Here is a 24,280-nt window from a genome sequence, read left to right on the forward strand (position 1 = left end):
TTAATGACTTTTATAAAATTGTCATCATTTGTGGCTATTGATTTGATTTAGTGGACTCGCGTTAGACGCTGTACTCAAGAATATTTCATGTACAGTATATACGACAATCTGATTTCTAACTGGAGGGAAATAGGCACAGCTTCAGGGGGATCCACTGCTTCTCGCCAGGTACAAGGGAGACGCTTTGTTGTAGCATATACAAATCGGCAGAACATGTATTTATTTATTTATTTGATTGGTGTTTTACGCCATACTCAAGAATATTTTACTTATTTGACGGTGCCTAGCATTTTGGTGGGGGGAAAGCGGGTAAAGCCCTGCCCAACCCTACGACCATCTGCAAGTTGGACCAAAACCTTCCCACGTACGGCCGGAGAGGAAGCCAACATGACCTGCACTTGGGTGATTGCGCTGCGCTGGCATGCAAACCACTTTGGTCACGGAGGCAACTATTGCTGTTTTGAAAATGGACTCCAAAGTGTCTGCTTAAGATGCTGATCAGCTGTACATGTATTTTATTTATTCCATTTATGTTTTAGGCCGTATTCAAGATTATTTCACCTAAGGGACAGAAGATATAACTCTCATTGGCTAAACGGTATAGACTGCCTTAGTTAATAACTACTATTTTTTACTTGTGTATTAAGCTATAGGTCTAATCCAGATTAGGGGTTCACATTAAGTCATCGACTTTAGCAAGCTACATAATGGCGAACTTAACCACGGTGATAATAATGGAGAAAGGTAAGTAGTTTTACCGAACTTCATGTAACACGACAGGATTGAGAGCACCGTCAACTGCTTCTTGCCAACAAGACACTCAGAACAATGGAGGTAGGGAGCTGGGAAAATTCCCTGCCTAAACATGGTAATGAGCGCACGTTTCGTGTGACCTAGCGATTGAAAAGCAAGGACCTAAATCACTCGGCCATGGTCTCCTAACACACTCTTGGTCCGAGAGGTTGCGCGTTTGAATCTTCTTCTATCCTTTCCCAGCTCCACATAATTCATTTATTTATTGGTGTTTTACGTCGACATGGACACAAGAGATCTATGCGATGTATTAAGGTTTCTTCCGTCATCAAGGGGAAATTCCCTCCAGTAGAGGGTAAAAACGCGTGGAACAGTTACAAACGGTGAAGGCAGCACCGTGAGAGGCCTGCTTAAGTGTGCCTTTTGCTTTTTCTCCATTCAATAAGAAAAAGAAACCGGGCAGATCTAAGCAGAATTTTTAATCGATTTTATAAGTAAAGGATGCCAGCCAGGGATTGGGTCTGCCAGCAAAGGATCAGAACTGAAGAAAAACAAAACTGAATCACGACAAACGTATATTTCTTTATTTCAGCTATCCATAATTGTTGTTCTGGACTTCTGTCTGGGCAACAAATTCCAAAACAAGTGTCTCTTCACCGTCAGGTATACCACAATATCTTCCGTTAGCCGGTCTAAGCTGGCCCAATCACACATCAGGAGGCCTGCTTTCCCCGTTGCTTTTTCTCCATTTTCACCTTCTTATCATGGTCTTCCCTTTTCTTTTGAAGAATCCTTGCCTGTAGTGTAAATAACAAATACTCATGGATATTTCTGATTTAATCGCACAGACAAATTTCTATGTGTAGACTACATTCTTACAATTCTTGAATACTTGATATCAAGATGTTAACTCTATTGAGCTGAGAGAGATTAACTTAGCCGAATTTAAGTAATCCTTGATTCTTAGTTAACTCTTCGGTTAGCATTACTTTACCACACTTCAATATCTTGACCACCCAACAGTTCAGACAATCGAAATCAACTAATGAAAGCTGAGGATGGTATAACAATATCCATCCAGTTGACCTTGGTACCTTTCAACGAAATTCGATTGATGTTTCACATCATTTCAATTTTGTTGAATTCTGCATGTCAGTAAGACAAATTCTATGGCGTGAAATGGGCTTTAGCAAAACTTTGAATGGAGAAGAAAACATAAAAGTGATGTTAATATCAGATGAAAAAACTTATTTGCAAATATGATCTTTAATATTTTTCTATTTCAGGAGAAAAGGGTATTTGAAAATATTTTTGTATGGTGGGTACTTGGGACCACTTATTGGTATATATCGTCTTTGCATAATAATGTTCTAAGTAAGAATGTGATGCATGTCTAATAAATCTATTTGAATGTAAACGTGTAAACACATGCATTTAATATGAATTACCATAACATTTATAAAAATATATTTATTAAACACGCGTTACATCCTCATTTATAACATTATTATGAAGAGACTATATATACCAAAAGGTGATCTCAAATACCCACCATACGTACAAAAATCATTTTAAAGTGTCTTGCTCTCTAAAGATAAATCTAAAAAAACATATTGCAGACCTGAATTGCAACTAACTTTTCACACTCTTTCATCTGGACTGTCATTTTTTTTCTTCTTCTTTTCTCCACACTTAGTCATCCCCTTGCTGGAGGGCCCCCTACATGTATGTGGAGGGAGACAATCATGTAAAGCACTTGAGTGATAACATGTAATCTCACCTCTTGTGTCTTCTTCTTTTTCTTGAACATGATTTTCTGGTAGAGTCTTCTTTTCTTTTTCGGGATCATCATCTCTGCTAATCTCTTCTCCTCCCTCTCTTGACGCGTCATTTTTTCGTAAGGATTTGACTCTTCAACCATCCCCTCCTCTACTGACATCACACTAGTGTTTTGTGACTGTCAAAAAAAATTTGAGAATCTCAGGATTAATTAACAGCATATGGCATTGACAACATATTGTCAATTACTGTATTCAAAGCACGTAAACGAAAGTAACTTGATCATTAAGCTAACATTTGACACAACACATTTGTCAACCAATGCATATAAAGCTAACATTTTACACGTGTCAACAACTGCATATAAAGCTAACATTTTACATGTGTCAACAACTGCATATAAAGCTAACATTTTACATGTGTCAACAACTGCATACAAAGCTAACATTTTACACCTGTCAACAAATGAAAATAAAGTTGAACCTGTGACATCTTACGTGAAAAATACATGTAAACTTCTAAAAGAACACATTCATTTGTTTGAATATAATATTCATAATATTTACAATCTATTTATAAATACATTTAACTGGTATTTCATGAAAACATGAGTTTTTAATTCAACACATGTTTATAAAGCAGTCAATGCATTTTGCCAGGCATTTGACCAAGCCTCTGGCATAGGCTACAGCACAGCATAATTTAATCATTTTAAAAAATCATGAGTTTTACCACATACTCAGGAATATTTCACTTATTGTACGATGGCTGCAGGCATAATGGCGGGTATTAAGAATACTCCTTTTCACCTAAAGACTGACATTTTTCAAGTGCCCTCGTTTTCTAGATTCTGACTGATTTCTCCACCATACACAGTCACTTAGGGGCTTTTTTGGCGAAGTTTGATTAATTTCTTATTTATTTATTTCATTGGTGTTTTACGCCGTACTCAAGAAGAAACACGTCTTTCAATGAATGGTATCATTTTAAGTCCTTTTCAAGTTTATATGCTTCTTAAAGGCTTTACTTACCAAACTTAAAGTCAAACATAGTAGAAGATTTTATTTAATTGCATTTACCTTTGATTCAGAATTGTCTGATTTTTTCCTCTTTTTTGTTTTAGTGTTAGCCTCAGGCTGTGTTGGCTTTTGTCTTTTTCTGGATTTTTCTTTCCGATTGGATTGTTCTGAAACAGACATCCAAAAAACCTGTTATGTTTTTGTTTTACACCTTCACTTTGTTGTCATCTTTCAAGTTTTAATGGCCAATTACAGGTGCGCAGTAGCTTCATTCTGATGATCAGTACAAAGTGGCAATGGCCAAGAATACAAAGGCCACAGCTACAAAAACCAAGAAAACAAATGTCATGATTACAAAAGCCATGATTACAAAAGCCCAGAATACAAAGGCAATGGTAAAAAAGTCAAGAACACAAAGACCATGATTACAAAAGCCATGAATACAGAAGTCATGACTACAAAAGCCAAGAATACAAAGGTCATGATTACAAAAGCCAAGAATACAAAGGTCATGATTACAAAAGCCAAGAATACAAAGGTCATGATTACAAAAAGCCAAGAATACAAAGGTCATGATTACAAAAGCCAAGAATACAAAGGTCATGATTACAAATGCCAAGAACACAAGACTCAAGCAGGGGCAAATTATAACAGTATTTTCATTAGGGGTTACACTTTTGGGTATATCACAGTTTCTAGTAGTCCAGATTTCAAACCAGCTACCTCAGACTCAGGCACCATAACAATACATGTCAACCCTCTAAACCTTTTGGCCAGCAGGCTTCCCATTAAAATAGGAGGCAGCTGATGGGTAGACTTTATGGCAAACATGTTTTCTTTATCCCTATGATGATCAAAGCAACACAACTCCCTAAGCTGTACATCAGATTGGTAAATGTCATTTCAAAAGTGGATTTTAATAACACCATTATCATTATTACAGATTACACTCAACTACAGTGGAGTTACTCTGGAACATTATGTTTCTTCAGCCTAAAGATTAAACTTTCACTTCAAGACTAAAGACCTCGTACATTGTTCACGTGAACAATGAAGTTAAAATTGTTATCAAATCTGGGCATACCATTTCCACTATCACCATCGTCTTCATCTTCTTCCTCGTCTTCGTCATTTGAGACCCCCTCTTCATCTTCACCCTCTTCATCTTCACTCTCTTCACCCTCCAGAGCCTCATTCTCAGAATCATCCTCTCCTACACCTGCCAAACAGTGTTGTCCTCGATTTAACAATTACTTCTATTAAAGCTAGATTTAATAACAAAATATACATCTTACAGTTTACCATAGTATGCTTGGTTTTCAACTAAAGCAACACAACTTATGCTGCAGCAAAAACAATGCACAACAATGGCTCAGGAGTTGGGTGTTTGCAGCCTTTGCAATTGCAGCCATACAGAACTCCGGAGTTTCATATCCATATTTCATAGTACTCATCCACCAAACCGTCACTTCATAACGAATTCTTGAGTATGGCATTAAACAACAATGAAATTAATAAATGAACAAAACAACGCTGGCTTCTCTGCCCCAACCTATGAACGAGTCTTACCTGAATCTATGCCCCTCTGATCGCTTAACAATGGCTGTTTCTCTTTGGGTGCACAGTCGCCCTACCCTCACAGAAGCCTTACCTGAATCTGTGCCTCTCTGATTGCTTAACAAGGCCTGTTTCTCTGTGGGTACATTGTCACCCTACCCTTACAGAAGCTCTACCTGAATTTATGCCCCTCTGTTTGTTTAACAAGGCCTGTTTCTTTAGGGGTACATTGTCACCCTACCCTTACAGAAGCTCTACCTGAAACTATGACCCTACAATTGTTTAACAAGGCCTGTTTCTTTGGGGGTACATTGTCACCCTACCCTTACAGAAGCTCTACCTGAATTTATGCCCCTCTGTTTGTTTAACAAGGCCTGTTTCTTTGGGGGTACATTGTCACCCTACCGTTACAGAAGCTCTACCTGAATTTATGCCCCTCTGTTTGTTTAACAAGGCCTGTTTCTTTGGGGGTACATTGTCAACCTTCCCTAACAGAAGCTCTACCTGAATGTATGACCCTCTGTTTGTTTAACAAGGCCTGTTTCTTTGGGGGTACATTGTCACCCTACCCTTACAGAAGCTCTACCTGAATTTATGCCCCTCTGTTTGTTTAACAAGGCCTGTTTCTTTGGGGGTACATTGTCACCCTACCCTTACAGAAGCTCTACCTGAATCTATGACCCTCTGTTTGTTTAACAAGGCCTGTTTCTTTGGGGGTACATTGTCACCCTACCCTTACAGAAGCTCTACCTGAAACTATGCCCCTCTGTTTGTTAGCCTGTTTCTTTGGGGGTACATTGTAACCCTACCCTCACAGAAGCTCTACCTGAATTTATGCCCCTCTGTTTGTTTAACAAGGCCTGTTTCTTTGGGGGTATATTGTCACCCTAACCTTACAGAAGCTCTACCTGAATTTATGCCCCTCTGTTTGTTAGCCTGTTTCTTTGGGGGTACATTGTAACCCTACCCTCACAGAAGCTCTACCTGAATTTATGCCCCTCTGTTTGTTTAACAAGGCCTGTTTCTTTGGGGGTACATTGTCACCCTACCCTTACAGAAGCTCTACCTGAATGTATGCCCCTCTGTTTGTTTAACAAGGCCTGTTTCTTTTGGGGTACATTGTCACCCTACCCTTACAGAAGCTCTACCTGAATCTATGCCCCTCTGTTTGTTTAACAAGGCCAGTTTCTTTGGGGGTACATTGTCACCCTACCCTTACAGAAGCTCTACCTGAATCTATGACCCTCTGTTTGTTTAACAAGGCCTGTTTCTTTGAGGGTACATTGTCACCCTACCCTTACAGAAGCTCTACCTGAATTTATGCCCCTCTGTTTGTTTAACAAGGCCTGTTTCTTTGGGGGTATATTGTCACCCTATCCTTACAGAAGCTCTACCTGAATTTGTGCCCCTCTGTTTGTTTAACAAGGCCTGTTTCTTTGGGGGTACATTGTCACCCTACCCTTACAGAAGCTCTACCTGAATCTATGACCCTCTGTTTGTTTAACAAGGCCTGTTTCTTTGGGGGTACATTATCACCCTACCCTTACAGAAGCTCTACCTGAAACTATGACCCTACGATTGTTTAACAAGGCCTGTTTCTTTGGGGGGTACATTGTCACCCTACCCTTACAGAAGCATTACCTGAATCTATGCCCCTCTGTTTGTTTAACAAGGCCTGTTTCTCTGGGGGTATATAGTCACCCTCCTCTTCTTCCACAAAGGGGGACAGGTGAGGTGGCAGTACCACCCCCGGGAAGTACTCCTCTACCGGAGCCAGAGATCTTGCATTCACGGAGTCAAACACCCACTGTGGCTGAATGTAATACCTGCAAATGTACCACAAGTACATGTGACACTATGTTATCATTGTCTACTACAGGCCAACATGCTGTAAATGTGTGTTTGTGATAAGCCAGTACAAAGCATTCATATCACAAAGCAGTCCTATCAAAAAGCAGTCTCCTCCTGGTTTAATTTATAGTGCTACCTCACTGAAAGTACTGTGGCAGGAGGCGATTGGCTAGTATTTTCATTATACATACCTGTAACCGTATGGAGCCTCATGCTGAATGTTATACACATTTCAACAAAGCCACCACTTGTGAGCCTCTTTACTCTCTCCACTGTGAACCTTTGCATAGCTTCGAAGTAAGTTTCTACAAAACTGCTTACTTGTATATAAAATGCTTTTAGGCACTGTTGCTAAATATATTTAAGTATATCTAGAGCGATTATGACATTGTAATTTGCTGTCGTTTAGCAGACAGAAATTTCTCAAGGTGAATATCTACATCCCTATTTATGGATATCTGCCATGTTTTTAGTGAACTTCATTTACCACCAGTTATGAAGTCGAAACCATGAAATTAGTTAATGTCAGGAAATATAACTTACTTTCCACAGGTTTTACTTATCCGCACAACTCTAGTATAGGTTTTACTTATCTGCACAACTCTAGTATAGGTTTTACTTATCTGCACAACTCTAGTATAGGTTTTACTTATCTGCACAACTCTAGTACAGTTTTTACTTACCTGCACAACTCTAGTACAGGTTTTACTTATCTGCACAACTCTAGTATAGGTTTTACTTACCCGCACAACTCTAGTACAGGTTTTACTTATCTGCACAACTCTAGTATAGGTTTTACTTATCCGCACAACTCTAGTATAGGTTTTACTTATCTGCACAACTCTAGTATATGTTTTACTTATCTGCACAACTCTAGTATAGGTTTTACTTATCTGCACAACTCTAGTATAGGTTTTACTTATCTGCACAACTCTAGTATAGGTTTTACTTACCCGCACAACTCTAGTACAGGTTTTTCTTACCTGCACAACTCTAGTACAGGTTTTACTTATCTGCACTACTCTAGTATAGGTTTTACTTATCTGCACAACTCTAGTATAGGTTTTACTTATCCGCACAACTGTAGTATATGTTTTACTTATCTGCACAACTCTAGTACAGGTTTTACTTATCTGCACAACTCTAGTATAGGTTTTACTTATCTGCACAACTCTAGTATAGGTTTTACTTATCCGCACAACTCTAGTATATGTTTTACTTATCTGCACAACTCTAGTACAGGTTTTACTTATCTGCACAACTCTAGTACAGGTTTTACTTATCTGCACAACTCTAGTATAGGATTTACTTATCTGCAGTCGTAAATTTCCTTCTGTAATCTCTTTTAATGCACTATTTTGACGAACATTTCTACCTTCAGCATTTCCCTTGCCATCTTGTCTGCTATCATACATTTCATTCCTCCAATTTTGGAGAACTCCCACTGTAAATCTATGTGGCTTCATACGATAAATTCTACATCTGTCAACCCTATATAATAACAGAGGGTCTTTGTAGGGTGAACTTTGAAAGATGTGAAGAGTTTTTCTGTGTCAAATTAAACTTTACAGAAACTTGTCAGGTTGTAATATTAACACCATGTTGATCTCATGAGTACAGGACTGTCTACATTTGTGTTGTAACAGTGAGAAGCCCCGCTGAAAGATTAAACACCGGTCACTAACATAACCACTGCTGTATAAGTGCTGCAATCCAGCCTACTCCAGCCCTACAGACCAATACACATTATTATTATAACATTATATTAACTGATAACCAAATATAACCATCCATACCACGGCCCAGTTTTTTAAAAGTGGATTAACTAATACTGGTATTAAGTCATATTTTATATTTAAAATTTTGGCCAAACTCAGTTTTCCTGTTTTTTAGTTCACATTTAATACACTTTTTTTTAAGGCTAAGTGTAAAATTGAAAACTTGACTTAAAGTTAAATCTAGTATTAAAATCTTAAACCAGTTTTGAACAACTGGTTCCAGCCCTTTAAGTGAGTCAGTGAGTTCTTAGGGTATAATGTCATACTTTTTTCAGTCATATGATGACAAAGGAGTCCCTAGAGTGCATGTAATGTGCCTCCTTGTCGCAGGACGGTTTTCTACCGCTCTTTTATCTAGTGCTGCTTCACTGAGACAACTTACCGAAGACAAGTAAGCCGCCCCACTCAAGCCATTATAAGGATACAGGTCAACCAGTCATTGTATGATTCCCTTAATGTTGAAAGCCAAGTCAATGAAGCTACAACTTCCTCTTTTAAGGCGTTAGGTGTGACCTGATCCAGGATTGACCGTGGATATATGATCTCAAAGCGGGCGATCTACCAAAGGAGCCATCGGGGCTGGTACCAGCCCATTACTACCTTAGAGTTATGAACACCCATGTCTGCAAGTGTCACACATCGCAAGTGTCACACATCGCAAGTGTCACGCATCACAAGTGTCACACATCACAAGTGTCACACATCACAATGTGCCACACATCACAAGTGTCACACATCACAAGTGTCACACACCACAAGTGTCACACATCACAATGTGCCACACATCACAAGTGTCACATATCACAAGTGTCACACATCACAAGTGTCACACATCACAAGTGTCACACATCGCAGGTGTCACACATCACAATGTGCCACAGTGATGTTATAACCTTTCAATAAATCCAATTACCTGTACCTTCACTCTTTTGCCCCTTTTGCCTTAAAACGTGCCAGAACTATATGATTTTAACACTTCAAAATATCTGTACCTACACACTTTTATCTCTTGAACACTAACGTTCACATTCAACAAACACATGAACCAAGTTAGAAACTACCTCTGATATTGTACAAAATATTGTTAGTTACCTGGACATATAAGTTGTCATTAGTTTGGGACGATCAATGATATGATGTGTGATTGTCTCATCAGTTTCATTGTAGGTGGCGCCAACAGCCAATGATTTGTCCCATGACACCTCTCCTCCAAAGGTCCTGAGAAAAAACAACATAGACCTATTAAAACAACTGCTACTGATAACCCATGTTAAAGTTATCGCTAATTCCTTTTTATCAATCTGGTAATTTTTTTTTGCATTCAAATCTTTATTTCCATGTGCAACAGTGAGTGAGTAAAAATACATAGAGAAAAGTAAATGAAGGCCTGTGAGAAACAGTTATATTCTTAGTACAACTCTCTACATACTGAAAATCTTCAATTAAAGCACTTTTCCCAGTCGAATTTAAGCATACAATTATAATGAAAATGATGCCAAAAATGATTTCTTTGCTTTACTACAGATGCAATCTTCCTAAAACTATGCATATTATTTCTCTTCTCCTCTTAGTTCTCTCAGAATGTTCCAAAATGTTGGTTGTAGTGTTGGTTGAAGAATCAGGGTACATGTACATTTAAAATATCATTGTTCTCTTGTGAAAATGGGTTTCTCATTACCAAACTCCACGTTTTCAAATCCAAAACTTCCTAAACATTGATCAATTCCAATTAGCTCATTTTTTCATGGTTGCATGGAGTCTAGGCTAACTTTCTTACCTTATAATGAAGACCAAGCTCTCCCGTGGAACTTCTCGATTCAGATAAAACTTGAAACCTTTGAACAGATTCTGAAGCTTTTTCAAACTGGCAGCTTCCAACTGGGCTTTCTCCAGCATTTCTGCACTGTCAGACTGCACAACAACAAAAAAAGACACAGGATATTTAATACCTGCTGTGTACTGTAAACTATGGCATCCAATAAATAGATGGGTCCATCACATCCAGTGTCCCACCACCTCTTCTCGTGACAACGTTACTTTTCATTTCATTCCCGATGAAAGCCATTGTGACGTCACAGAAGGACTGAACCTCTGTAATCTATGCGTGGAACATGCGTTTGACCTACTTGCAACAAAACTGACTATGATTTGTCAAATGTGTGTTCATAGAGCTAAACCTCTGCCTCTGTGACACTGGTACACTGCCTCGCAAAATGGAGAAGCTTTCCTGCCTCAAGTAAAATGGGCCTAAATGGGAAGTCTATTGTTCATTCCTACCTTTGCATGATGATTTGTGAGCAAAATGGTTACAAGAGAACAACGGTAAATCCGGAATACACAGAAGTTGCCATTCCACCAAAATACACAGAAGTTGCCATTCTGCTGGAATACACAGAAGTTGCCATTCCACCGAAATACAAAGAAGTTGCCATTCCGATGGAATACACAGAAGTTGCCATTCCACCGAAATACACAGAAGTTGCCATTCAACCGAAATACACAGAAGTTGCCATTCTGCTGGAATACACAGAAGTTGCCATTCCGCTGGAATACACAGAAGTTGCCATTCCGCTGGAATACACAGAAGTTGCCAATCTGCTGGAATACACAGAAGTTGCCATTCCACCGGAATACACAGAAGTTGCCATTCCGCCAGAAATTAAAGTTTTCATGGAATTACATCAGTTGACATTCTTACATGTACTTCAGACCAGGATAATTATTGAAGTTCATAACAATGCTTAATTCGCAAGTGTGGAAGACAACCATGAGTAAACATGACTGGCACAGAATCAACTACAAAGTTACAGACAAAATGTGTAGAAATAAATTCAGAATTTCCCTATCACACTATTTCTGTACAGAGTTTGACAAACATGAAGCATCATGTATGTGCAAAACAAAATCTGCTTCCATGAAAACATTAAAAGTTAATGATCTATGTAAACTGAAGTGTCCATGCAGTAAACATTTCAGTAAAATAATGACAACATTCTGAATATTGTCCAGGCTCTGGTCCAATGAAAAGACATGTAAATACATAATGTATATATATTTATAGACATTATTAATTCTATATCAAAATTTTTTCCCTGGCTGTTACAAAACATAAGATAATAAATTCAGATGTTACATCAGAGGGTTAGACTACGTTAGACTGGGTACATCCTGTACAACCTGCAGATGGTCGTGGGTTTCTCCCTGGGCTGTGCCCGGCTTCCTCCCACCATATATAAATAAAATAAATAAAATATATAATTGGGGCTCCACTAAAATTTACAAACATTTTATCTCATTTAAAAGTCAATAACTAGATCATCTAAGATGACCTTGTCATTAACTCGCTAGATTTGGGTACTTAAACAAATTTTTTTTTTAAAGGTAACTGCAGTAGAAATTGCCCCAGACTGCTACTTTAGGCAGTTTGTATTTTGGGTATACTCTGGGCAGTCCTGGAACAGATGTCATCTATAGACCTGTATATAATACACTACAAGTTTGCTACAACGTACAGTTCAAAGGTTGTAGGTTCTATATGCATTGCATGTTGATTTCACACGTCTTTCCTTACCTCTGCTGCTGGGAACTGATCGAGTTCCACTTCCTCCTCAGGTACATTCGCACTTACAGACTGTAAGGTTTGTGTCAGGGCACTCAATCTCTGTAAGAGTTACAAGAATGAATGAATGAATGAATGAATGACTGATTATGGCTTAACGCCACATCAGCAATTTTTCAGTCATATCGTGGCAAGAACAGTGTGTTACACAAAGAAATCTGTTTATTATTTAAAGTAGAAATTCCTACTTTATTAACCATTAAGTACAGTAAACTAGTGGTCAAAAGTACTACTTATGACCTGCTTTTGGGTATTTATTTAGGTATGTAAGAGACGAAATCTTACCTCTTCAACTTTCTCAGAATCAAGACATTTCCCCTCAGTATCATCTTCATCTTCATTATCCAATGACAGCTGAAAAACCACAACAAATTATTCACCGGGATTAGTTGTGCATGGTATATATCTACATAGACAAACTGTCACTTAGACACACATATATATCTAACATATACTGCATGAATAAGAGCTGATGTAGATGAGTTTTATTTCCACATGATGCCGAAGTGTGACCAAGCTTGAGAAATCATGTTTCACACCAACATTACGTAACATGTATAATGTAACATTACTCTGCTAATGCCATCGTGCAAAATGTGGTCGTTGAAAGATAGGCTGACTTGAAAAAAACACATGTAGCTCCACACCTGTACAGGTAAGACGTATATGTTACAGAAACGGGCTCTACTCACCTTTGGTGGATAGTGAAGGTTGAGTGTGGTGTAGAGTTTAAAGTTGACAAAGCCCAGCATTGTCGTGTAGAATTCCACAAATGTCTGCATAATACGGTTATCTACTTCTGAAGGCGGCTGAAACAGGACAAAAATGAATCATGTCTCAAAAATATTGCAAGAAAATGGCTACCTCTGTTACTCATTGAACGGTTTATTGGTGGAGTAAACCAAACCCGCCACATCTTGACACAAGCAATCACTTCAACACAAGACCTTATCGGGCAGTGTGCACTCGTCATAATGTTTTCATCCCCTAATTCAGCGGTAGATCTTGTCTCTTTGTCATAAAAATATATTTATTTGTTTATTTATTTGATTGGTGATTTACGCCGTACTCAAGAATATTTCACTTATACGACAGCCAGCATTATGGTGGCTGGAAGCCAGGCAGAGCCAGGGGGAAACCCAGAACCATCCGCAGGTTGCTGTCAGACCTTCCCACGCATGGCCGGAGAAGAAGCCAACATGAGCTGGACATGAATTTACAGGGACCGCATTGGTGAGAGACTCCTGGGTCATAAAAATATAGTGCTAACTCTAAAACGTGATGTACACAGGAAAGTCTTGCATCTGCTTGTGGATGGTTGTGGGTTTGTCTTGGCTCTGCCCAGTTTTCTACCATCATAATGCTGGCCACTGTCTTCAAAGTGATATATTCTTGGGTACAGCTTAAAACACCACTCAAATAAATTAATAAAACATTTACTTTCATAAAATTAAAGAAATTACTGTGGTCAAGGATTTTATTTATTTACTTGAATGGTGTTTTAGGCCATATTCACTTAGAGTATTTCACTTATATGATAGCCGCCAGCATTATGATGAGAGGAAACCCAGCACAGCCCGGGGGAAACCCATGACCGTCCGCAGGTTAAAAGGCTTTAAGGGTGTTGAAGTCCCATTTAATCTTACCTCAAACCCAAACTTATGCGGAACAACCCAAGTGAGAGTTTGTCCCATGATCTCAGCCTGATAGTAGATGCCCTTGATTGATATAAACACCTGCAAACAGAAAAATCAGGTAAGAAACAGGATATAAATACTCACAGTTGATTGATTTATACATTTTGATTGGTGTTTTATGCCATACTCAAGAATAGTTCACTTATACAACAGGGGCCAGCATTATGGTGGGAGGAAACCAAGCAGAGATCGGGAGAAACCCAAGACCACCTGCAGGTTGCTGTCGGACCTTCCCGGAAAGTAACACATATCATTTTAACAGAAGTTTGGCTGTCTCCACACCAATTTCAATCCTTGATAATTTCAACATGATTTACATACCCTTAAATAAAACTGCCAATGCAAAATGGCACTTGTTTGGTGTAGTTTATAGCTTCTGTTAGCTCTATAATTGGTAGCAGATGCAAAGGGAAATTTGGTAAATCACACAGGGTAAACCAATAATCTTTCCATCAAGAAAACCGTTGATTGATTATTCTTACCTTACGAAGAGCTTTGGCAGCTATGACATAATGCATGAATTCAACTGAAAAAAAAAAGACAAGAAAAATGATCATAACTCATAATTCTTATAATACTAAGCTTGTAACAAGCCAAGAAAATGGTTACAAACATTAACTGCTTTATTTACTGTTGCAATTTTTAATATTTCCTTTCCCTCAGAAATCCATGAGACAGTTACAACCTGCTACATTTTTACAAGGTGTATGTATTATAAGCTCAGAAATCTGCACAAAACAATCAAAAATTTAATTTCATTACAAATGGCTAACTAAAATCTGAGTCATTTGAAAATTTTAACTTTATTTATTATCTGCTTGGTGTTGATGCCACACTGAAGAATGCTTTTCACTTACATGAGGGGGTTCAGATTTATTGGTGGAGAAAACCAGAGTGCTTGCAGTGAGCCACTGGTCTTTGCCATTTACCTGACAAGCTGTCTGACTAAGAGCCGCAATCAACGCAGCGAGAGCCGGATCTGACCCCGCGATCTCATTGGTCAAATGCCTAACAGTCAGAGGGAGCTTTAACCATCTGAGGCAGCAAGAACTCGAATCAAACTTTAGGACATTAAAAAAAAAACCAAGGGGTAAAAAAGACTGCTTTTTGCATGAATCTTCTACACTCTACTACAGATCCAAACTGAGATCAAATTTCCCTGAAGCTCACCTGATAACCTTCGACACAAGTGGATCAGATTGATGTACGTTCTTTTCGTCTTGGGAAATGTGGCGAAGAGAAAGCACATGGACAAACAGTCATCAAGGTCTCTCAGAGCATCAATGAAACTGGGGTACCTGAACATATACCACAAAAACGAAGAGATGAATATACATGTAATCTGGTGACTTTCCTTTTATTTACTTACTTATTTTGGAGTACAATGTTGTTTGTGACACAATTTTTGACCCAATGTTGACACTCTTTGTTTATAGAGCTGCATCACTAGAATGCCATGCTGTCAGCAGACATGAGGCTTTACCTACAAGACCTACCCTAATTCTTCTAATTTTTCGGACAAATATTAGCACTGCTGAAAGCAAAGAATTACATTTTTACAAGTTATAAATGTGTTGTCCATTAGATGAACTAACCATGTGAGAAAAAAGAAACTAAATATTCCTGCTCCAATTACGTCTACATTGGTTAAAAAGAGCAGACTCGAAGTCGTAAAAATCAGAAGAATCAGGGTAGTCACAGTAAACCGTCACAATGTGAAGAAGAATCTGGGTAGTCACAGTAAACCTAACCAAGTGAGACTCAGGGCAGTCAGAGCAAACTGTCACAACGCGAAGAGGAATCAGGGTAGTCACAGTAAACTGTCACAACGCGAAGAAGAATCAGGGTAGTCACAGTAAACCGTCACAATGTGAAGAAGAATCTGGGTAGTCACAGTAAACCTAACCATGTGAGACTCAGGGCAGTCACAGTAAACCGTCACAACGCGAAGAGGAATCAGGGTAGTCACAGTAAACCGTCACAACGCGAAGAGGAATCTGGGTAATCACAGTAAACCGTCACAACGCGAAGAGGAATCAGGGTAGTCACAGTAAACCGTCACAACGCGAAGAGGAATCAGGGTAGTCACAGTAAACCGTCACAACGTGAAGAGGAATCAGGGTAGTCACAGTAAACCGTCACAACGCGAAGAAGAATCAGGGTAGTCGCAGTAAACCGTCACAACGCGAAGAGGAATCAGGGTAGTCACAGTAAACCGTCACAACGCGAAGAGGAATCAGGGTAGTCACAGTAAACCTAACCATGTGAGACTCAGGGCAGTCACAGTAAACCGTCACAACGCGAAGAGGAATCAGGGTAGTCACAGTAAACCTAACCATGTGAGACTCAGGGCAGTCACAGTAAACCGTCACAACGCGAAGAGGAATCAGGGTAGTCACAGTAAACCGTCACAACGCGAAGAGGAATCAGGGTAGTCACAGTAAACCGTCACAACGCAAAGAGGAATCAGGGTAGTCACAGTAAACCGTCACAACGCGAAGAAGAATCAGGGTAGTCACAGTAAACCGTCACAATGTGAAGAAGAATCTGGGTAGTCACAGTAAACCTAACCATGTGAGACTCAGGGCAGTCACAGTAAACCGTCACAACGCGAAGAGGAATCAGGGTAGTCACAGTAAACCGTCACAACGCGAAGAGGAATCAGGGTAGTCACAGTAAACCGTCACAACGCGAAGAGGAATCAGGGTAGTCACAGTAAACTGTCACAATGCGAAGAAGAATCAGGGTAGTCACAGTAAACCGTCACAACGCAAAGAAGAATCTACATTACCATTTTATATGACAATCACAATCTACTTTCAGGTACTGACGTTCTCATGCCTTTATATATTGGCACTGATGTAAATACACAAGCAGAGTTTTATTATTTTATTATTTATTGTCTTTTGTAGAGCTAAAGTCCATCTTGAAACTGACATCATTTTGATATGAATTCCCTGGCTAAAAAAGGGCAAATGAACCCTTGTAGGTGGGTCAGCTGTGACGTCAACGCTGAGGCACCGCGCAACTGGCTCAAGACCTGCTGTGACAGTAAATCTGGTGTTTTTAATTCATTATTGCATTTCTCAGAAGATAGCATAGTGTAAGAAAGTCTTTGTACATCTTTTTAAATAACTGACCATTAGCAAGTTACTAAAAAACTTGTGATATGTGTATATGTGCACTACATGTATGCAGGTGGAAGACAAGTGGCCTTCATCAAATGACTACAAAGCAAGAGTGGTAGACAGCTTATTGTCACCTGGGCCTCATAAACACAAAGGGTCGGGGAAAACAGATAGTTCCTGCCCAATATCTGGATTGCAGCTGCTCCTTGCATGTCCCAACCTTCATCAACCAATACTCAATGCATGTCCCAACCTTCATCAACCAATACTCAATGCTTGCCCTAACCTTCATCAACCAGTACTCAATGCATGCCCTAACCTTCATCAACCAGTACTCAATGCATGCCCCAACCTTCATCAACCAATACTCAATGCATGCCCTAACCTTCATCAACCAATACTCAATGCATGTCCCAACCTTCATCAACCAATACTCAATGCATGTCCCAACCTTCATCAACCAATACTCAATGCTTGCCCTAACCTTCATCAACCAGTACCCAATGCATGCCATAACCTTCATCAACCAATACTCAATGCATGCCCTAACCTTCATCAACCAATACTCAATGCATGTCCCAACCTTCATCAACCAATACTCAATGCATGTCCCAACCTTCATCAACCAATACTCAATGCATGCACTAACCTTCATCAACCAATACTCAATGCATGCCCTAACCTTCATCAACCAGTACCCAATGCACGCCCTAACCTTCATCAACCAGTACCCAATGCATGCCCTAACCTTCATCAACCAGTACCCAATGCATGCCCTAACCTTCATCAACCAGTACTCAATGATTCCCTTAAACAAATTATTCGGAAATCTGAACCACAACTCACCGTTCCTTGACGATGTGGTCCAATTTGTAGTTGGGTCTGTTTGACCTTATTCTGGCCTCAGCATCGGCGTTCCTCTTTGAAACCGCCTTTTTTAACCTTCGCAAAAAGACCTTCCAAAAGACAAAGACAGTCATGGTTATGTTAAAGGACTAAACAATCGAAGTAGCTGTCATTACTAAACTCAACAAACAAACGGACAAACTGATGGATAGATGGATAAAGGGATGAATGATTATTCCTATTTATAAAGTCATTTCAGCAATATTTCAGTCCTCATGCAGTGAGAAAATGTTTGACCTGGGAAACAGTATGGTGTTCAATATGAAAATGACAACATTCTAAAGTAAATAAAATGAGAGGGTCATTTTCCAAGGCCAGTCCTACATAAAAATACAAATACCCATTATAATACAAAAACATAAAATGTTTAAACTACATCCCAGATGGGACGTATCATAAAATCACTAAACACTGGATATTACCTTAAATTCTCTGAATTTACGAAGAACAGGTTCATGTCCCAGAAATTGGATGTCTTTGAGATAGTAGTAGGTCTTTGGGGCTGTACTTCCCTTACCAACCTTCTTCTTGTGTTTTGGTTCATGTGGGTAGATTCCTTTCAGAATACATAAGCGCCTACAAGATGAAGGAACATAAATATCATCAATGCAAGTTCTTGCTACACCCAAATATCTGTTTCATAATAATCTCTATTGGTACAGCACTGACAGATGTACATGGCAACACAAACCTCTGAAAATTACCTAATATGTCATCCAGGGCTACATTCCTCGTTTTGCCTGGTTCTTAAAGTTCTAGTGATCCTAGAAACGTGTTTTGAGGTTTTATATTTGGAATATGGATTTATTTGACTGGTGTTTTAAGCCGTACTCAACAATATTTCACATATACAACAGCAGAGCCCCGGAGGAAACCCACAACCATCTGCAGGCTGCTGCAAACCTTCCCATGTACAGACGGAGAGGAAGCCAGCATGAGCTGGAATTGAACTCAGAGTGACAGCATTGATGTGGGGCTCCTGGATCATTGCCCCGTGCTGGTGTGCTAACACCCTCGTCCATGGAGACTCCCCTTTATACTTGGCAGGTAGAATGGTGTCAGACTGGAATAAGTAAGTCTCAACACCAAAAGCAGTTTTATTTTATGACATTTAAAATTTTTTGTAAAATTTTGGGTTATTTTTTTTTTATATGAAGAGTTACACTGGTCAGCAAACAAGGCAAAAGCCCAGAACAATCCACGAAGAATTTAACTACATTCGTCATGTATATTAACTCCAGTCACAAGCTTGGGTGAAACCAACGAGCAACAGTAAGTTGCTTACAAGAGAAAACTTATCTCCTGAATTTAATTTTATAATGGGATGTTGTCACATTTCAGTAGTACGAAGGACATAGCTCTACCTGTCACACATGGCCATACCTGAAGTCTGGGAGAGACACCTGGAGTTTTTTCAAAGCTTTATTCCTGGAGATGTATGCTGTGGCTGCTCCACTCTCATACTGAAAGGCAAAATTCAGCACTGTTAAAATGGCTTTGACAGAAACATGTCTGTGTTAAAAAAAAAATGTCACTTAATTAGAGCCATGGTGAAAGATACATGTATTTTTGGGCCTAAGAGCCAACTTTATATCAACCAACTGTTAACTCACATTTATTTGCTGCCTATCAGATTTTCTCACGCTATTATAAACAGCTACAAATGTTTGTATGTACGCTTAGGGTCTACGTGGTACTTTGGTATGGGTTTAACCAACCATATTGGGAAGTTACTGACAAATTTTCCCACAGGCGACGTACAGATATGCACCACATATTGGGCGGAAGACAAGTAGTCTTCTATGAAAGATAAGACTAATTAAACAGTCACATGAATATCATCAGTACTGCCCCTTTCCAGAAAATGATTCAAAGTGAATGTAGTTGCGGAATGTAACTCTGAATCAATCAACATGAAGTGTTGGCAGAGTTATGCGGAATAACTGCTGCTAATACGTGGGATCTACAGTAAGCCACATTTACCACATCTTCACACGCGCATCAAGTCTTCCTTAGTGTAAATCGATGTCAACCGAGCAGTCCCCATAATCATCTAACCTGATCTGAGTATGGCTGAACCAAAAATGATCCACGACAACCGCACAAATTCACAAAATAGATACATTTACAGACTTGACACAAAGGTTATTAACAAAATAATTAAAAAAAAAAGAGTGATACTAAATTCTGTAATAATACCTGCCTGTGTGACAGTTTGTCACTCAACAACAGTGTTTACACAAACCACACACGTAAGAGCTCTGAGTCAAGTCCCCTCCATTTTTGTTTTATGCATTTGGTTTGTCCAGTTTGGGTTATGGTTTTTATACGCTTTCAGTTTTAAACTGATCAGAACACTCCAGTCTTAACAGTCGATGATAAAATAGTTTGATTTATGAGGTAAATGAGGACAATATGTTTGAAAATGAAGCCAGGCAATGTTCTTTTAGCCACAGAGGTATTTTTTGTTTTCAAATTGTCACAGTGTTCGTGGCTTTACGCAGGGGCGAAGTGGAGGGGGTGGGGGTGGGGGTGTGGAGTGGGGGTGGAGCGGGGTCCAAGGGGGCCATGCCCCCCCCCCCCCACTTTGGCCAGCATATCTTTTGCCCCCCGCCCCCCACTTTTCAGGTTCTGGAAATTATATACACTTGTAACACAAACAGGCCCTTCAGCGAATAAAACATCACACTATAGCAAATATATTTTCTCAGTGACCTAAACATGGTACACTGCAATTTTCCCAGTTAACATTACCATTAATATAGGGCCTACATGTTTTTTCCGTCCTTGGGCATATATAAACATATTTATATATGTTTATGAGTTATCTCCCTTAGATGGGACTCTTCAGTCGATTGAAATGGAGCAACCTGACAAACTCTGTCGAGTTCAACGGTCGATAGATTCCTTTTTTACGACATCTGCGAATTGAACTTCACTGTCTAGCAATACAAGCCCCTCCACAAGCGAACAAAGTCAGGTACCAATACCAAGTGGCAATGAACTGATCACGTGCCAAAATTACACAGGTTTGTGTAGGTTTGCTTGTTTTAAGTTTCAGTACACATATAGAAATAGCATATATTAATATATACAATTCTCCCATGGAAGGCCAAATCATCTACAGTGTAATCTGACAAAAAAGTGCACTCATTTGTCTCCAAACACAATCTTTTTTTCTAATTTAGTGACTGTGTTTCTATGCGATCATGCTGCAGTTCTATTCAGCCCAAAAAGCAGAATAATTAATAAATTTGTGCAATATATGCACTCATCAGTGTTGAGTTATTTATTTCACTATGGTTTATCGTCATTCCAAGAATATTTCACACAGGACGGGTTGCAAGGTCAATCTACACCAACCTTTCTCCGACAAGCATAAATTTAATGTTGAATTCTGGATAAATTGTTACAATGTTCTTTGTTGACCCTTGGTTCTCGAGGCAAAAGCGTCAACCATTGAGCTAAACGTCTATTTCAATGTTTTCAGGCAGGCTGAAATAGTCAATAACGCCTCAATTGACATATCTAAGATATGGCAAATCGTCTCCAAGGCGATATAGCTCCTTCAGAGCTTCCGGGGCCTTGCCGGCCCTGCATCCCTGTTAAGTGGTCGAACATTACAATGCCACCCAATGGCTGATGAACAGCAGTGGATCATTTGACTCGATGAATTAGGTCATCCAAAGCTAGGAAGGGTATGTGTATAAGCCACATTCGCATTTCAGGATGTGCACCACAGCACTCACCACATCAGGGCAGCTGTGGTCAAATTAGCACCCAGTCACGGAGAGTAGTCTTTTAAGTTTGTGGTGGCAGTTGTTTTTCACCGCCAATAAAACAGCAAAATTTCACAGTAACACTTTCAACTTGGCATTTTCAGTCTCCCCAATGTTTATGCTATCAGTTACCGTGAATGGGGGCACAATTTACAATGCAGAATCTCCGTGAAACAGATATTCAGTGTCAGAAACATACCACCGCTTATGTCTGCAGACACTTATGTTCTTTATCATTTTGTCTATCGTTTTATCACAAGCATAACCTCGATCTATTATTCCATAGGCTGCGTGGGCCGAGAATCCTTGGTGATGCTCTATGTGAATGCCTATACTGACAGCCTCAACATATTTCACAAGGGCAGATAACTGCATTAGGTTTTCATATGGGGCGCACTCTTGCGTTAGTTTGGAGCCATCCTTGGTGAATAAGATTTTGCCAACGATCTGATCATGCCTGATTCTACATATACATATATATATATATATATTACTGTTTGAATGGCCTATAAAGGAATAGCCCAAGATATCGGTCTGAGGGTGGCCTGAGAGCTATGTGGACATGATTCCGGTATAACAAAGAGCTACCCTCTCGTTCAAATCCCATGCATGCACGTTAGATTCGTCCTAAGTACACACTGAGCACAGCAATTCTGAAAGCTGAAATATTTACGCACATTTGCCTTTACGTCACTTTACACCATCTGATGTAAATCTTAGCTGAAGTCGAAAATAGGCTCATATTTAGCAAGTCGCCAAGTGCTGCCATGTTTTCAAAATCTGTGTCAGCATGGCATGCGTGCGTAGCATCGGTTGACCTTTCAGTAAAATTGAATGGAATGTACACCGAAGATAACCCTCCATTTTCACTGCAAACTTATTTTGACAGTTTGCACATACTGTGTGGTCTGTCATTCTGATCAACAGCCTTCAGTCAATTGCAAATTCATGTCAAGTGGTTTTCTGTCTGTCAAAACTGACGGCCAGGTGATCAAAACCTAGTGATATCCTGGAAGGTTAACCACACATGAGCGGGGAGGAACAACCTGATTCACGGCATGTGTGTGAAGTCACAACTGGGAATTATCTTGGATTTACTGGTCACAGCGGAGGAGTCTTCCAGGTTAAAATATTTGGCTGCTGTAAAGACTAGGGTGCTGTCTATTGTTAGTTGGTGACCTCCTTTTCGGATATGTGCGTAGTGAAAAGCAGGTTACAGAAAGTGGAAAAAATTGGCAGAGGAACAGAGAATGTCTTGGTGAACATAATTTATTGGAGTGTTGCCTGGGTTAATGCATGGGAATAATATGTAAGGCTGGGGGTGCTGTCTGACGTCAGCTCATCGAAGAACCTGTTTTTCACAACGCACATATCTGAAAAGGAGGTCACCAACTAACAATAGACAGCACCCTAGTCTTTACAACAGCCCAATATTTTAACCTGGAAGACTCCTCGGCTGTGATCTATGCCTAACTCCATATTAAAAGATCGCCGCCTTGAACCTTGGCTAGTAAAGGGAGATGTGAGCTACTACAATCAGCAGCAAACCGGAAAGTTTAATGACTCTACACTCTAAAAGTCCAAGCAGCGTTAACGGGATATTGACACTGTACAGAACAGAGTTATGATGATCTTTGAAAAATGATGACACAAGCCTAAATCCACTGTTGTGCAAAATAATGTTCAGACGTAAGGAGACGTGTACAACGAAGGCTTATACGGACCCCATTTTTCGTGACCAAGCAACCCGTGACATCACAGCTGATATGAAAATAAGAGTAATTCATTCCTACACTACTGAATTTTGGATAGGAAAACCTCAAATGGTGCTTTAAAATCCATACCTTTTTCTTCTCTTTCACCATTTTGACTTGAAAAACAAGGGAAGGCACGTCTTCTCCAGCGATCAACACAACCACGAGGTGGCTGCTTCCGGTGTGTCAGAGGTCAAGGTTAAATGCCGTGCAATCACTGCCAGGCCTGCCAATACTGGAAGTGTTTTTTCAAACCTTCCTGGCCAACCTGACCCTTTTCTCTAGCAAGCAAACACTGCTATTCCTCAATCTCAGTCAGTGTTTTCATGAATGACTATCATGGAGCAGATTTTATTATCTGCCTGACGTAAGCTGCAAGTAACATGAGAACAAGTTCTTGTTCATAGCCTAGGTCTGGTTTTGTGCCTCCACCAAGGAAGCTATATGTACATGTTTTTATGGCAGCTTTACGGAAAAAGATGTGCCTGAACGTCACCTTGAATGAAACTTTGTGCACCGTGAGCTAGGCCTTTAGGTCATGTATCAATCCAGTACATTTTTGTACAGTACCTGGGACTAATATATTTATTTAATTAGTGTTTTAAGCCTCATTCAAGAATATTTTACTTAAACGACGGTGAGCAGCATTATGGTGGGAGG

General features: G+C 39.6%; 1 protein-coding gene across 1 annotated transcript; it reads right to left on the reverse strand.

Annotated features, from left to right (window-relative positions):
- Positions 1–1,326: 1,326 nt before the first annotated feature.
- LOC135476641 (pescadillo homolog) lies at positions 1,327–23,798 on the reverse strand. Its single transcript, XM_064756734.1, has 17 exons — positions 23,711–23,798; positions 19,471–19,550; positions 18,510–18,663; positions 18,028–18,137; positions 15,224–15,351; positions 14,536–14,579; positions 14,003–14,092; positions 13,049–13,165; positions 12,642–12,710; positions 12,309–12,398; positions 10,515–10,648; positions 9,830–9,955; positions 6,750–6,934; positions 4,636–4,770; positions 3,612–3,718; positions 2,534–2,710; positions 1,327–1,550 (listed from the first exon to the last, which is right to left on the reverse strand). Exons 1-17 carry the CDS (start codon positions 23,729–23,731, stop codon positions 1,467–1,469), a joined length of 1,851 nt encoding a protein of 616 aa, XP_064612804.1. The 5' UTR covers positions 23,732–23,798; the 3' UTR covers positions 1,327–1,466.
- Between the last annotated feature and the right edge of the window lie 482 nt (positions 23,799–24,280).

This window comes from Liolophura sinensis, chromosome 10 (genome assembly GCF_032854445.1).
Source record: "Liolophura sinensis isolate JHLJ2023 chromosome 10, CUHK_Ljap_v2, whole genome shotgun sequence".
Lineage (NCBI taxonomy): Eukaryota > Metazoa > Mollusca > Polyplacophora > Chitonida > Chitonidae > Liolophura > Liolophura sinensis.

Coding starts and splice junctions, on each gene's coding strand:
- LOC135476641 (XM_064756734.1), bottom strand. CDS start 23,731: ATGGTGAAAGAGAAGAAAAAG. Junction 4,771..6,749: donor ACAGAGGGGCATAGATTCAG/GTAATGCTTCTG, acceptor ACTGTTTGGCAG/GTGTAGGAGAGGATGATTCT. Junction 1,551..2,533: donor AAAAGAAGAAGACACAAGAG/GTGAGATTACAT, acceptor TTTACACTACAG/GCAAGGATTCTTCAAAAGAA.